We start from the raw sequence: 17,472 nt of genomic DNA on the forward strand, positions 1-17,472 counted from the left end.
AAATTTTTGCTGTCTCTGAAATTTCATTTAAATGGAAAAATTGTTCCAGATGGATAAAACAATTTTCTGCAATATTGAGCAGGGGGCCTGCATGCTTCCTCCAGCAAGTCAGTACTTGTTCATCAGACAGAGGTGAGTCTCAAATTTTCTCCTTTTAATTTCTTTTCTGTATATATATTCATTCCTAATTCTGGCTATAATTTCTAGACTTACTCCTTTGCCTTAGGCCCTAAGTCAACTTAAAGACAACATATTATGACAAGGTCATAACCATAATTTTTGTTATTATATGTATTTTAATGTTATAATTATTCCTGCAAACATCGTCTTTATCTAGTATATATGTGTTTTAGCCATCACAATCTTTAATTTTTATTTGGCTGAAGATCTCCACTAAGCTGAAACTAGTCCCAAGACTGATGTAATATCATTTACAGTCGGAAATGGTTAGAACGACCCTCTCTAATGAGTTTCCCTATTTATTACGCCATTATTCTGAAGTCCGAGGATGTGTCCTATGCCTAAATAGCACAATTAAGTCACTATTTAGTACATTCGTAACTTCCACCATAAGAAATTTAAATTACCATTACCGGCCACATTGCGCGCACGACAGACCAGCGACAACTGGCCTGGGTAAGGATTTGGTTGAGAACTTAATTTCACAGCCGTGGAGCGCGGTTGCATGCCGGCCTACAGCTGCAGGGAGCGTCTGTCCCAAGCCAGCCTTATTCTCTTTGTGCCCGACGTGCTGGTGTTTAATTTTACGTTTGTGACGCTTCTTTCAAACGGCGTGGGTTCGACACGCTTCCACGCTTAGCCAGCGGTCCACCTAGGCCTAAACTAAGAACTTATTGTTGAAATAGTATATTTCAGATGATGCGGAGGCGGAGAGTAACAGTGCACCGGAGAAATGTTTGAGCGGGCAGTCTGTTGTGAGCCGCAGTCTCACGCCCACAGTTACATGTTACTGGAAGTTAGTTTTTATGCACGTCATCATACACAACGGATCGACCGTGCTCGCAACATCACTACAGAACCCGATAGTGTACCTATAAAAAAGTAGAAACTGATTTAGACGATGAAGAAAAGTTGGCCCGCTCTTACACATTGGACACAGAGTATTTCTGATTTTCAACTTAAAAGTTATTCGTATGTTTTTTCTTTTTCTGTGTGACGTACAGCAGTTGTTCTGGAAAATGAAATGCACATTAAGAACTTAACTTTAATGTCGGAAATACCAATGGTCTCGTGTTTGGACCCATTATTGACAATATCCTCAAAATTGTACGTATCATCATCTCTAACAAAATGTGAAGGACACAGCATATGTGAACTACTTTAGTATTTTCACAAGTGTAAACGAAGACTATGATGGTCCATAACTATTACCCACACTGAAAAGTGTTGAAAATAATCCAATGAAAAGCACAGGGAGTTTTGCACCACTCGACCCATTGTGTAAGTCAGTGGAAGCGGGTGCACCCGCACATACACATGGATGCGTTTTTTTCCCGAGTGACTTATGTACATAAATTAGGCCTACTGAACTTACATATACAGCTGACATATTGCTGTTTACTATTACGTTCATAAATGAATTGTGTAACGACGTCCATAAATTAGGCCTACCGTACTTAACACGTTGAGTGGCAGACCGAAATTCATAGGATGGCCGTCTAGTGCCGTGAGCTAATAAGATCAAGTTACTCCCAGGTGCCAAAACGTTCACAGGCTTAAACAAGCAACTGATCGCTGAAATGAGGGTATGATATCGATGGCCTAGATTGAATACCTCGTATCTCAAAAAGTTCTTCCCCATTATTTCCCTTAAGACTGGTCACGCCTCCCAGCCACACATGAATATGCAGTCTATCAGTACAATCTTCATTGGGTTTATTTTCTTATGCTGATGTGTAAAGGAAAATGAACCTTATAAAATTATACTGTAGGAGTCAGTAAATACGTCACGCAGACATACTTTCCTATAGTATGGTACGATAAGGTTCATTTTCCTTCATACACCGGCATAGGAATAAAGAACACAACGAACATTGTTCTGATGGACTGCGTATTCATGTGTGGCTGGGGGGCGTAACCAGTCTTAAGGGAAGTAATGGATAGGAAGAACTTTGTGAGATACGAGGTTTTCATTCTAGGCCATCGATATTAGGTTAACTTACTATGTATATTAGGTAAAATATTGCAACCACATGGGGTCGCACTTATACAGTAGCTTCGGTCCCGACGCTCGATCATACTTGCCTTTTCCTTTTCAGGAACGTGTTATATGCCACTGATTACGAGAGATGTGTTAGCTTCTTCATACTGGAGCTGTAAAAAAGTACGATCCGCGATTTTAGGTCAAGAAATGTTTGTAAATGACGATCTTCCAATTTGAAGTTAGGAAATTTTTGTATAGAATGTTGTTATATAAAGCAGTGAAAATTGTATGAATTTGGTAAATTAGGATTTAAGAGAATAATATTGTAAGAAGAATTAGTAGTTTTCGAATAAGGAATACGTATAAAATTATATTTGTATAACTTTTAATTTGGGTAAGAGGACTTAGCAGCGATGATCGTGCAACATGGGAACCAGTGACTACATCGTTGAAGACGGTCATAATTATTGTAACAGCTGGCTTGGAAACCCGGAGTACAGTGAGGAAGTGCATGCTGCATATTGAAATTCATGAATGTGGATGATGATGATGATGATGATAATAATAATAATAATAATAATAATAATAATAATAATAATGTTATTTGCTTTACGTACCACTAACTACTTTTACGGTTTTCGGAGACGCCAAGGTGCCGGAATTTAGTCCAGCAGGAGTTCTTTTACGTGCCAGTAAATCTACTGAAATGAGGCTGTCGTATTTGAGCACCTTCAAATACCACCGGACTGAGCCAGGATCGAACCTGACAAGTTGGGGTCAGAAGGCCAGCGCCTCAACCGTCTGAGCCACTCAGCCCGACTGAATGTGGATGAACGTGCAAGATCGCTATTTGCTTTGTACTGGGTTCAAAATCACTAACTATGTACTTCATCTATATCATTGTCTGACTTGTTCGATATATCATCCATACTATCTGCACTAAGTTTCTTACTGCTCGATTTACTCACAGTGACTTAAAAAAAGACAAGGAATTTTACAGCACTGCACACTTACATAAACTATCCGTGCAGAAGATAGACAATGACAATCTATAGAGCATTCTTGACATACCGATATGGGGTCGCGCCAAAACAGGAATTGACGAATGAAAGGTGGACTATATAGTACGTACTTAAATAGACAACAAACAGATGGCAGGAAGAGACTTTATACAGCTTCGAAGCACATACTTACTGCGCACCTAAATGGTTTCGCACAGCTCCCGATTTAGAACGAACGTACGACCTCATATGGGGACGTGAAGCTCAAAAAATTTACTACTCTCACGTACCCAAATGGGGTCGCTTGGAACTCAACATGTTAAGCATAGTGGTTTGCAGGACATTCAGTTATGGAGAGGATGCTAAACCACACATGAAACTTGTGCAAATCACCCAGATGTTGGACTTCCCTGTGACAATTTTAAACATACTTGTAAGCGACATGTACAGTTCGGGTTCCTAAGAACTTTTTTCATTGAAGTTTTAATAATGTTATTTGCTTTACGTCCCACTAACTACTTTTTTAAGGTCTTCGGAGACGCAGAGGTGCCGGAATTTAGTCCCGCAGGAGTTCTTTTACGTGCCAGTAAATCTACCGACACGGGGCTCTCGTATTTGAGCACCTTCAAATACCACCGGACTAAGCCAGGATCGAACCTGCCAAGCTGGGGTGAGAAGGCCAGCGCCTTAACCGTCTGAGCCACTCAGCCCGGCCCTTGAAGTTTTACTATGTTGGTATTTTTTTTTAATGTATTATTTCTTTCTTTATTTCATTAATTATAATTGTGAACACTTGTTTCTTTCTTTTTATCGTAATTATTCTTACATTCAAGACTAACCAGAAATTTAACAGCAAAATTGTTTTCAGTTCCTTTTTTGCACGTACCCTCTTTAAGACTATTTTTCGGTCCCCACAAAAACGTCCTAACCAGTTTTGGCTGTACTAATATGTTGTATTGAAAAGATGGACCCTCTTGTCAATTTATTTCTTATAATTAGATTTCAATACAGAAGAAAAATGAAATTTATATCTTATAAGAATCCTGGTTTGGCAGTAAAAGAGGTAGAGAAACTAAGTGATAAGTGGTGTATTGGCCAGTTCCGTCCATAATGTGCGGACACAGTTTAGTAAGATAGGTCAATTAACAACTGCAGATAACTGGAAGGATTGCATTCAACAGACCACCAAAGAACAGAGGAGGACCTGGAGGACCTAGCAGATGATATTATGGAAAAAAATTTCATCACATCACTGACAGCAGCCAGAGCAGTAGTGATTCATCACACAGTGAGAGTAATAAGATTGAAAGGGATACATGGTGTGATACGGAACTGAGCCTCATGAGAACGGCTGAGTAGGATAAACGTACGTTTATGGACTTATGACCAATTGCACATCTCTCGTCTTTGAGTAAGATGTTATACTGTAAAGGTCATAGCGTCCGCCATGTCAACTGGCAGTGGGCCCGGCCCGGCACCGTATAGACCCACCTCTTACGGTTCAACTGCCCCAATCACTAGCAGCGCTTAAGTGCTAGGCCAGCCCCACTCGCTTCCGCTCGCGGTCCCGTAGCAGAGGAGTATGGAAATGACTCCACGATTAATCTGGAGTGTTCCATCTCCCGATGTTCCTGGATCCATCCAGCATCTGGACGATTCTAGAAGAGCCAGCGCAGGTATATAAGAGAGGAACGACCTGCTTGGAGTTAGTGAGAGTTAGACTAGAGTTAGAAGTTGGTATGGTTCAGTCGTGAGCGACTGCCAGTGTAGTGAAGTATGGGAACTGCTGTGATTATCGGACTAGTGTGCTACAGTGCGGACTGTCGGCGAAGGAGAGAATGAGTAGCCGTGCGACGCAGGACCTTGTGTGTGTGTAAAACTGTGTAGTGTGAGAACAAGTGAGAAACGAAGGGAGAGAGAGAGCGCATGAACTGCATAAGTGTGTGTGTGTTGAGCGAAAGTTGTGTGTAGTCTCGTGTAGTTTAATGCCTAGCTAATAAATCTTAGTATTGAAGCAACCAGTCTAGTGTTAATTGATCATACTACCCCACCAACTCGCTACAATACTTTTAGGTACAGTTCCAGATGACATGCTCAATCGTGATGTATCAGAATAGGATATCTCCAAGATATACGATATAAATTTCAATTTGAAAGTTAGGTATTTGACTTACTAGTATTAGAGCAGGGTAGAGTGTATAAGGAGGCATTTCAGCCGGTTGTCCTAACGTAAATCTACGTACAAGTTCAATTTTGTGCTGTTGCCTAATGGTGTTTTTATAATATTCCAAAATACATTAATAATGTAATCATTTCTCATACACAAGCAGAAGATATCCCTGTCAACAACTCCGTTTAGTTTCAAATAGTTCAAAATTTGTTCCTCGTAAACCTTAGGTACTGCACAGAAGTAAGTTTAGACAGAAGTTCGTATCTTTGCACTGTTGTCATGACACTGATGGGGTGCAGCATGATACTACATGTTCAGCAAATCACAATTCTTTCTTTAGCAGAGCAGTGCACGTACCATGGATACGTCAGGGTTACACTCTCCTGAAAAAGAGCACAATTGTTGCCCATATCTCGCAAAGCGTGGAATTGCACGGTACATGCTCAAGAAAACGGGATTCTGAAATAACCGCAAAAAACATTTCGATCCACTTCCAACTAAGAAAATCATGGTACGTAAATTATGCAATGGAGAAAATAACAAAAGTAAATGCGGCAATGTTAAGACATACCTTCAAGCATCTCCTGCTTCATTAATAGAAAACTTTGAAGAGAAAATTATGTCCATTTGAAAGCAGTATTCAATAACAAATTTTTGGAAGACACCAAGGATGCTCTGAAAGGAAAGCTACAAGGATATGGGATATATTCTTCTGATCTTCAGGTTTGGAAGTCAGTTCTGTACAAAACCTTGAGAAAATTCATCTCCCCTATTGATATTGGACCATAATTTTCTCATCACTATAAAATATGACGGATACAAAATTCACCTTAAAATAGCACAGAACATGTGCCATGCAAAGAGGCCGCCAAATCATAGCATATGCCAAAACACAATATGCTAACAAGAAGTTGCATTAGTCGGTTGGTACAATGAAGGCTGTATTTTGACCACTGCTTACCTGTAGCCACTCTTAATATCTTCAAATTCTTCAACTTCTAGCATGCTAAGGTAATGCAAGCAATCTTCCTCATCTTCTTCCAAAATTGCGGAAATCTGCGGATGATTTACAAACTGTCAGGAAGTTAAAGAAATATCTTTTCATAAAATATTTTTAAGATACTGAGTATTTCAACAAGTAACCTTCTCAAAAATGAAACCAATTTACAGATATATTGAAGGAATAATACATAAACTTTGCCGATTCACATACTGCAATCATTAAGCCATCAAAATATCAATTACAACTTCACCAAATTTAAAGACTATCAGGCTTACATGACAGTAGCTATAGTCATATTACAGTAGAACCTCAATAATCCAAAATCGGTTAACTCAAAATCCCACCTAATTTGAAGCTCTCGTTCCCAGAAAAATGAAGTAGGGTTTTGCATGTTATTTAAATTGTTTAACTCGAAATATGGATAATTCGTAATTCGAAGAACAATGTTGGTCCCATTACGAAAATTAAGACTTTTAATTCAAACTACCTTTACATTTTTTTAAAAAAGTCAAATATACATTAGAGAAATTTAAATTCAAAATGTATCTGCGTCATGATAGAATGCGTCTTCCGGAACATGCTGAGGTAGCTTTACGTACTTTCACTCACTTCAATACATCTACAGTGTGCTTCTATTTGCTTAGTTCGAGTAAAATTGTAATTCTTTTGTATTCAGTGTTTTAAGGAACACCATTATATCACACAGCAAGCAGTGTGCTGAAAAGCAGAATCCACAAACACTGGCGATGCAGATAGGTTGCGAAAAACTGTAGCTTATACAAATTAATTCGTACACACCAAATATTGTCAATGCCAATGAAACTGCATTTATTAATGCCAAATTGTTGATAAAATTCCTAACCGTTAGTCCATTTAAAATAGGGGGCAAGCATTCAATATCACCATATGCAGAACCTTATTAGGGAGCAAAGATATATTAGTGGAGCAGGGTATGGGAGTAATATACAAAGCACATTAAAGAACTGTTACGGTGTAGGCAAAAATAGATGAAAATTAAATACACCCATATAAATGAAAAGTTCTGTCCTGTAGTTCTGAAACTCAATTCTCTTTCTAATTTCTTCATATGCCGTACCTGTTCTGTATGTATTGGTACATAACAGGTGAAATACAAAACTTCTTTGCATTTCCTTTGTTCCACAGTATATTCCTCAAACTCTGGTAAGTCACTTGCTTGTTGCACTCACTTTCGTCCCCTAAGTTATCTCCCCATCTAGTTCGATTACGCTTTCCACAACTTCTTTTGGTTTTCCACTAACTGCTATCCTGTCCATTCCTATCTCCAGTAACCATCACTGTTCTACTCTTCTTTATGCTTATTCTAAACCCTTCTAGTACCTGACCCCATACATTAACTTGTTCTTGTACTTCCATTTTGTTTTCTCCCCATATCACTATAACCATTGGCAAACAGACCATTTGCTGTGTTTCTTCACATCTTCTGTTCTATATGGACGGAGTGTGAAAAAAAAAAAATCAGTACATTAAAAGTGTGTTCTAGGGTACAAATATAAGTACTGTGAACATAGATCTGCGGTGATTAGTTTTGGTGCCATACGTGCTTAAAGATATGACTCGCTGGCAACCTCCCAGCGCTTGAATGTAAACCTGCCACACAATTTGCTTTTTGTTTACATTTTAGTTGCAGACAATGAAAGGGGATAAACGTACACTACTTCAGAGCAGATGTATGAAATGTCTCCCTCCAACCTGGCAGCACAATTCAAATTGACATATTGATTCAAGTATTTTCTGGAATATTCACGGCACTTCTCCGACGATATGCAGCCTCAATGATCTGTGTTATTACAGGACACAAGTATTAGTATTAATTACTCACCACAAATCTGAGCTGAAAAATGGAAGGTCTAGGGATAGAAGGTGAGTCCCATGCACATGTAAAATATTCCCTAGACCTATCTTAAGATGAGGTATTCACAATACTTACATGGTAAACAAAATACTTAAATACTACTGTCCAATATATACACGTATACCTCATTCCTTACTGCTCATTCATTCTCTCTTGACGGCTAGCTGATCATCCATTCCATCTATCATGCCTGTGCTCACACAGTTCCTTTCACTTATCCCGCCTGTCATTCACTGATTTCTTTTTTCACATACCAGGGCTTCCTTTCATTCTACCACTCACGGACACATGCATCATTCCATTAAATGCTATTTTTCTTTTTAGATACTTCTGGAGCTTTTCTTGATTTCCCGACAGCAAATTTCGTAGCTTTGTGGAGTGCCATTACAAACCCTTTTGAAAGGGAGATGTATGGTCGAAAGGGGGAGAAAGGATAAATCCATCGCATCCCTGAACTGATGATTATGACGCTTGTTTAAAGCTACTTACGCGGCACCACATTGACAGATCCACCATATAAGATAGTAGAGCAAGGGCACTTTCCTTATTTCTTATACACCTGTAGAGCACAGTGTCATTAGCATATAGGACCATTGATGAGAGAGAACCTGGGTGATCAAGCACACGGACAATGAAGAGGATAGGTCCAAAACAGAGAACATTGTATTATTCTAGATGTTAGTGTAACTGCTGGTGATCAAGCGCTTCTGTATGCCACACTCCGGATCAGATGGTACTGAAAGCATCTCACCCATGACAATAAATTGCCTTCTGTGCTCAGCTGCTGAAGTTTCAACACAAGACATTGATTTGACACATGCTCGCAGGTTTTGGAAAAATGTAGTGTGATACGGTCGATTTGTATTACGTCGGGGAGATCCAAATTAAACTGCCAGTCATCAATAACCTATGTCAATTACACTGCGCAAGAAACTAATAATGGGATTATTGAATACAAAATAATTGCTTATTCAATTGATTATTCAAATGAATGACACAATCTAATAGCAAATGTCTTCAAAATAGTCAAATGAAAAGTGATCCAAATGTTGCCATCAACTCATCAATATCACTACAGGAAATTAAAATTACCTATCTCCATTCACTTACAGAAAGCCTGCAGGAGGGACAATGTCTCTGGTATAACATACACACATTATCATTATAGACCATTATGTCTTTCAGCATTCAGTCTGCCAGCCTCTGAATTTACTGAACTTCGCCACATCCTCTATTTGTAACTAGTGTTGTGGTCACATTTGGTTCCATACCTCTTATCTTTAAATCATTAGAAACTGAGTCTAACCTTTGCCTTGGTCCTCCCTCTACTTCTCTTACCCTCCAGAAGAGTCCAGTAATCTCCTAGGTAACCTATCCTCCTCCATTCGCCGCACATGACCCCACCACCGAAGCCAGTTTATGCGTACAGCTTCATCCATCTGGTTAATTAATAACTTAGCCTTTATCTCCTCATTCCGAGAACCTCCTACCATTGTTACCACCTGTTTATACCAGCAATTATTCTCGCAACTTTCATGTCTGTTACTTCTAAGATATCCTGAGTCCACACAGCTTTTGCTCCCGTAAAGCAAACTTGGCCTAAAAACTAACAGAGGTGAAGATAGTTTCGTCCGGGAGCCGACTTCCTTCGTACAGAATACTATTGATCACAACTGCGAGCTCACTGGATTAGCTTTACTACACCTTAATTCAATCTCACTATATTACCGTTCTGGGAGAACACAACCAAAATACTTGAAATTATCTTCCTGTTCCAGGTTTGTATCACCAATCTGACATTCAATTCTGTTGAACTTCTTACCTACTGACATCAATGTAGTCTTCGAAAAGCTAATTTTCATAACATAATCACTGCAACCATTTTCAAGTTGCAAGATATAAGACTGCAGGCATTCGGCACAATCTGCCATTACGACCAAGTCGTCAGCATAGCCCAGACTGCTTACTACATTCCTCCCCATGAGCTTGGCCGTTCACAACACCACCAGGACGATTTCCTTTTACGTTGAGAACTTACGTTGAGAACTTACGTTGAGAACTTACGTTGAGAAGAAGTTCAAATTATTCCCTCCACCTCGACAGTAATTGCCCAGAATCTATTACGAGTTCACCTGAATTACCCAAAACAATGTTCGTTTCCTTTTTCCCTCCCTTCCTAAGATTCTTTATTACTGTCCAGAAAGGTTTCCCTGCTGCTTGACTTAGCCTTACCAGGTTATTACCAAAATCTTCCCACGACTTCTTTTAGGATTTAACAACTTTTGTTTCGTTTGGCTTCTTTCATCTACAAACAATTCCCTGCCTGCATTGGCCCTTGTAAGGAGCCATTTCTGATAAGCCTTCTTTTTAAGTTTGCAGCTGCTCTCACTTCATCATTCCACCAAGATGTTTGCCTTGTCTCATCTTTAGACGTAGATGTTCCTAGGCATTCCCTTGCTGTTTCTACTACAGTATCCCACCCATTCTCTTTCTATATCCTGAACCTGCTTACTGTTCACTGTTCGAATCTTTTCACTAATCATATCCATGTACTTCTAATTTCCTCGCCCTGGAGATTTTCTACCCTTATTCGTTTGCAGACAGATTTCACTTTCTCTATCCTAGGCCTAGAAATATTTAGTTCACTACAGGTCAGATAGTGATCTTATCATCGAAAAATCCCCGGAGAACTAGTACATTCCTAACAGACTTCCTGAATTCAAATTTGGTTAAGATATAGTCTATTATGGATCTGGTACCCCTAGCCTCCCATGTGTAGTGGTGAATAGCATTATGCTTGAAGAATGTATTCGTAACTGCTAAACCCATACTAGCACAGAAGTCCGGCAAACGCTTCCCATTCCCATTAGCTTCCATATCTTCCCCACATTTACCAATCACCCTTTAGTATCCTTCAGTTCTATTCCCAACTCTCGCATTAAAATCACCCATTAGCACTATTCTATCCTTGCTGTTGACCCTGACCACGATGTCGCTCAATGCTTCATAAAACTTGTCAACTTCATCCTCATCTGCACCCTCACATGGTGAATACACTGAGCAATTCTTGTCCTATTTCCCCCAATTGCCAAATCTACCCACATCATTCGTTCGTTTATATGCCTGAACAGAAACTATGTTGCATGCAATGGTATTCCTGATAAACAGCCCTACCCCATACTCTGCCCTTCCCTTTCTTACACCTGTCAAGTACACTTTATAATCTCCTATCCCTTCTTCATTATCTCCCCTTACCAGAATATAACTTAGTCCTAAGCCCATTCAGATGTATCCCATTTGCTGACTCAGCCAGTTCTACTTTCTTCCTGTAGGTTCTGTATGGTCCAGCCGTATCTTGGAGACAGGTGGTATGTGACATACCGATACCGGTGCTCTCATCAGAGCTCCTCTGTCGGTCTATAAGGCTAGTCGGCAGTTGCGTGTTTAAGCAGTTGATTTGTTGTCCAGTAAAGGTAGCAGTGTGTAGTACTGGTTTAGAATGTGTGAGTGTAGGTCACCCATCCAGTGGGTGACCATGCTAATGTTGCTTAACTGTGGTGTAGGTGTGGCTGTAAATGTTTTAAGTTTGCGTTAATTGGTGAATTGTGTTTTAGTATTTACTAGTGTGACGAGGGAACTAAAATGTCATTCAGGGACATGACCAGCACAGCATTTTTAGTATACGATGTGGCTCGCGCCCTCGCGCGAATTTAGTGAATGTACGAGGTGTGGGATTGGTTTGTACTGCTCTGTGTTTTATGTCAGGTGAGGTTTGGGTGGCTGCATGTTCAGTTTCGATGTTTTCTGTGTCGTCTGCGCAAACTTTATAAGGGATATTGCTATCTGCAAGCTGTTAATTGATTTCATCGTAACGTTCTTCTGAATTTAGTGGGAAGATGATGATATATCCGTTATGCAGTTCTTGCAGGAGTTGGATATGATGTCTGACTGGGTTGATGACTGCCAGTGTGCCTCTGCAGTGGTTGTTTCGTGCTACTAGTCTTTGGTGGGGGTTCAGGTAAGGGTTCCATTTGCAAGGGAATAATGAAAGGATAGTGCTTGGTTTCGGGAGCGTTTGCGAGGATTTCTAGGGGTTGGTGAAAGAAGGAATTGGGGTCTCGATAGTTTGAGGACATGTTTGAAACAGGAATGTGGGTGTCCTGGCTACTCAGTCTACCAGGGTGGTCCCGACGGTGTGGATGGGGTTCTTGGGTGTTTTATAAAAACACCGGAACTGTCCAACTCAGTAAGAGAACTGGCGCGCTGGTGGGTGCTCGCTCAGTGGGCACAGTCGAAGCAGTTGTAGTTTTCTCTGTTGCAACAGGACAAGCTTCGAACCAGTGACCACAATGAGGGCTCTGACAAATTTGCTGGGGGCCTGCAATGACTGTAGGTAGCAGTCAATTCTTGGTTGTCTTTCTTGGCTGGCAGGTGTTGATTGGTGGTTTGAACAGGCTGTGAGGCTGGTGGTCTGTATTTGGCGAGCTAGGGGCTCGTGGCTGGCTGGTAGACTGGAGTACTAATGTACCGAAGGTCTAGTAGTTGGCGGCGATGTGGCTAGCAATGTTGGAGCTAGTCGCTTGGTTGCCGGTGTTAGGTGCTCAGAGATGTACTGCGTATCAGGGCTGGGCATGTCTGTTCTACTTTCTTTCTTGCATAAGCCCCATCTATATTGATAGCTCCCCATCGAATTCCATTTAGTTCGCCAAGTTGTTTCCAAGGAGTCCCTCAGCTGTCCAATGAGAGTGGGACTCCGCTACTCCCATAGCTCCAAGGCTTGCTTAAAATTTCTGAGCTCGGTAAATTAATGAAGCAAGATGCCACCCTACTTGCACATAGTCCAAGTGAGGATCTCTCCTTTAACGGGTTAGGGACCACTGGTGGATTGTATAGTCCTAGCCGTCCGAGCACAAAGAGGGCCATTACTCAGAATATGTCCGAGATGCCCACTCGCATTCCATAACAACTGGTATCATGACTCTCAGGACCACTTACTAGGACGCGACTACAGTAACCCACACCATGGACCACTGTCCCTGGTAAGCCTTCCGAAAATAATACGAATTCATGCTTCACACGTGAATAGTCATGCACTCAGATGCCACTACTTGGAACACAGGTTAATATACTGCATCATGTGCCTAAACGATTACGCGAACTGCAATGCTAATGTTGACAGACTCACCCAGTTTATCAAGCCATAAATTAATTTTTGCCAGAATTCTGTAACTGGCAAAATCGCTAGCCTCTATCTTCGAAATTCCGTGACAAAATGACTAAAAAGATCCCAGATTGCTTGAGTGGGTAGCAGTGATTATAACATATTGTGATAAGTGATTCCTTCCCCAGCCAAGAAAATACATAAATGGTCAATACAAATGAATAAAGGTTGAAAACAATGAGGGGGAAATGAGGTCATGTTGATTAGTGTTTTAACCTGTATCGGATAGGGGTGCATGAGTGCGCGTTCCATGGCAGACCGAGTCTATGCCAGCCTGAGTTTTCTTTCCTAGCGACAGTATGAACTACTCCGTCTTACTTATATGGTCCATGTTTTCACCTTTATGACATCATTCATTCATTCATTCATTTATTTGAATGTTGTTTTTGTGCCTCAAGAAATGTAATGTGATATAAAGCGATAAGAACAAAATAACTCGCAACTTCCTTGTAGAGTCTTCACCTCAGCGTGGCTTTACTATCATTGCATTCCCCATTTTGTATGGAATAATCCAGCCCATATTCGAAGTTCTTTCAGAATCTCTAATTTCTACGAGTATTTAAGTAATGTTCCCAGGTTCTTCTGATTCAGATACAGTTAATCCATCTTCATCGGAATCTGATCCATCAAAATTTCCCGCACTTTATCCCGACTAACGGAACGGAATACTCTAGCACGACCAGCCATGTTCACTACTTTTAAGGAACCAATTGCTTTGTTTGTAGCAAGAAAAGCAGCTGCCTAATAATTCTGCGCTTTTACAAAAGCCATAATTCACGGCATTGTGCACTGTAGTGACTCATATTAGTAACAAAACAAATAGATTATCTTCATATGCCAGAATTCACATCAAAAACCAGGATAAATCACGTGGTTGATATATTGACCGCATGTCCTTCCGGCAGGGTTTGGCTATGGCTGAAATTTCAACCGCTCATCCTTTTCGAGGGGTAATTCTCTGGTTGATAATAATTTGACCGCTTGTCTGATATACGTTAAGAGGAAGCACAACTGCGCAACCATCCTCTATTAATACTGATCAGATGGGGAAAAAAATGGAAGGTGTCTGCCTAGCCCAATTGGAAGCAATGCCTGGAATCAGCTAAGGGACGTGTGGCACCAATCCATGCTCACTCAATCATTACCGGTATGTATTTAGGGCAGCCGGCCAGGATGCAGATTGCTTATCAGTTGTTTACCTAGTGTATATATAAATAACTAAAATACTTAGGAATCCCTGGGTACCCTTTTAGTCACCTCTTACGACAGGCAGGGGATACCGTGGATGTTATTCTACCGTGTCAAACCACACAATAAAATAATGGTTGATGAATAAAAGAGACAGCTGTATTATTATTATCATTAAAATATTTTGCTGTGATCTTAAAGCTAATATAATTTATATTTTTCCTTGGCCATAAAATTGAAGTAGGTATATTGCCAAGCACTAGTTAAAAGAAATTCTCAATTTGTAGTAGTGGAGCATACTTCCAGTAAGTGATCAGAAGAACTTTACTACACAGATAAGATATATATTGTCCATTAATTCGTTTAGTTTCAACATTTGGAGATTCCTTTGAGGAAAAAGGAAGCATATTTCTATTTTTTGTAAGAGTTTATCTATACGCATATTTCAATCGATTATCCATCTGAAACACTTAAAGTGAAAACTTTATTTACAATGTACGCAATATCCATGAGATAAAAGTGGATATTTGAAACTCATTCTATTTTGTTCGATAATTGAAAGAATCGGATGGAATTTATTCCATTATCCCAGCGCTACACGAAAAACCGCAAGAAAACCATGCTGACTGGGGGTTAACCAAGTTGTTCCATTAAAAAAAAAAAATGGATGTTACTGGGCTGGAATTTTCAACCCTTAACTAATGATCCTTTTTGCATTCCAGCACATTAGCTCTTTTCCACTCACACAGCATGGCTCCTCTAATGAAGAAAGTAGTTTCATAGTGCACACAGGGAGGGTGCCACAGTATCTGCACACAGCAATAACATCCGTCGAGGTTGTGTTGCCCGAGCCTGTGGCAAAATGGCGTTGTACTTCTAGTGATCGATGTTTCTGGTCATTCATGGAGAATTTCTTGTAAGGGAAATGGTTACTTTCAGTTTGGTGATCCATGGAGAATTTCCCTTAAGGGAAATGGTTACTTTCAGTTGACCTGGTGTACACATCGTAAGAAGGTGACACGCCACTCCTTCCATAGTAAGTCCATGCCTCTTGCATTCACTGAGTTTAGAGTGGAAAGGTGTTGAATTGTAGACTGTCCTTACCATACTCTTGGTATGCGACTTCCTGAGATGAATTGTGGCTACAATACCCGAATGATGGTCAGATAATTTATAATCAATCTGTTCAATATTCTCGGGTAATTCAAAATTGACAAAATAATAATATTAAAACCCAGGGTAACTTTGGTTTTCTGCGCTGAGTGTGGCTGAATGGTGAGGAATAGGTCTACATAAAATATGGTAAGGAAGTTGTTTGAAAGAGGATTTTGTGGAAAAGGGGCTGAACATTGGCAGTCTATATCTACACTGAAGTCGCATGTTACATAAATAGTTTTGTATTGGTGCTGGATGTACTGCACACTACTATGAGACTGTAACAGTTTATCATTAAGCTGCTCTGTATTCGGGCCTCTATAAACTGATCCCACAAGAAAGTTCGCGCCACTGCTTGTTAATTCCAACTACATGTCCGTGGCGTCAGTCTCAAGATGCTTAAGGTGAACAGGACAATTCCAGTACCATGGCATTGGACACTGTACACCCTAATGTCCAGGTCTGATCTCTTCACAACAGAATATACAAGCTCAGAAACACCATCATGAAATGGTTTCACACTATAGCTGGATTTAGTACACTGAAGCTTGATTTCAGGAACTGATGCAAAGAAAGAAGAAAGGTCAAGCAGACAGCTCCTCAGCAAAAGCAGCGTGTCTTATTTACATTAAAGCACCTGGGAAGCAGGCAGCTGGAACTAGTCAACGCAGACCTATAGTTTCTATATTCGCAGTACCTTCACTAGCAACACATCTTTTGTTTATAAAATAGTTTTCTCGCACATTGTACGTCTGGATTTTATCCATAACATGCTTCCCAAATTAAGTCCTACTTCGACATCAGAACTATTTTGACCCTTCTTACTTTTCTTTTTTTCATTTTCTTAATGCATCCAAAACCAACTGACTTGGTACACTGTTGATCATGTCTAATGATGAGCCATATTAATTGCTCCATATTATTTCTAATTTCATCTCCTATCCTCCTTTGGATATCCTCCCTAATACTTTGACCACATATGAAATAAGGGTGATTCACTTTTAGATTTTACATATCCTAATCACCTTACTGAATAAGGGGATTCTTAAACCCTTTCCCTAATCTTATGGGACTTCCTTTTGGTTCCGTACCTGCACACTATTACAGAGATAATTCTGGAATGGTGGAAAAATAGAGAAACTGGAACATTTCTCCCAACCCAGCTTTACGTGGATAAGAGGAAATCATGATTATTCAAACGTGAAGGGACAGGCAAAGGCGTTAAGTTAGAGGGTAAACAGTGAAGGAAGTATTATGCTCAACAGGGATGGCTACAAAGGAAACTTACAACGCGGGGGGATGAGAAGGTTTACGGTGTGTTCATACCTTTGTCCAAGAACAATTACAATAGAGAGATAAATATAATCCATCAAATCGCTCGTAGCAACGGATAAACCAAAAGACTTATTAACAGAATGATAAAGTGAAAAATGAACCAAAAACAACTTTGATTAAAGAGCAAAAAGAGAAAAAGAAAGCTGCAGTTCCAACTTTTTGAAATAAGCACTCTTATCAACTGGCTAAAATGTTCAGAAAAAAGAACATCAGTCACATACAAAACGGAAAACAATACTAATAAGATAATTTTCGATTCAGATAAGATAGAGAATAAATGTATATTTAACAAATCAGGAATTTACAAATTAACATGCCAAACATGTAAACAACGATACATA

At 39.9% G+C, this 17,472-nt stretch overlaps 1 protein-coding gene across 3 annotated transcripts in view; it reads right to left on the reverse strand.

Annotated features, from left to right (window-relative positions):
* LOC136864190 (protein SET) overlaps window positions 1–17,472 on the reverse strand; it is a 267,970-nt gene that overhangs the window by 193,614 nt on the left and 56,884 nt on the right. For 2 of the 3 annotated variants that reach the window (XM_067140858.2, XM_067140859.2), the window contains exon 2: window positions 6,297–6,391. In XM_067140858.2, coding sequence (XP_066996959.1) covers window positions 6,297–6,391 — 95 coding nt within the window. Of the gene's footprint in view, window positions 1–6,296; window positions 6,410–17,472 lie in introns of all 3 variants that reach the window. The other variant, XM_067140857.2, reaches the window with a different exon arrangement.

The sequence above is a fragment of the Anabrus simplex genome, chromosome 2 (assembly GCF_040414725.1).
Source record: "Anabrus simplex isolate iqAnaSimp1 chromosome 2, ASM4041472v1, whole genome shotgun sequence".
Taxonomy (NCBI): domain Eukaryota; kingdom Metazoa; phylum Arthropoda; class Insecta; order Orthoptera; family Tettigoniidae; genus Anabrus; species Anabrus simplex.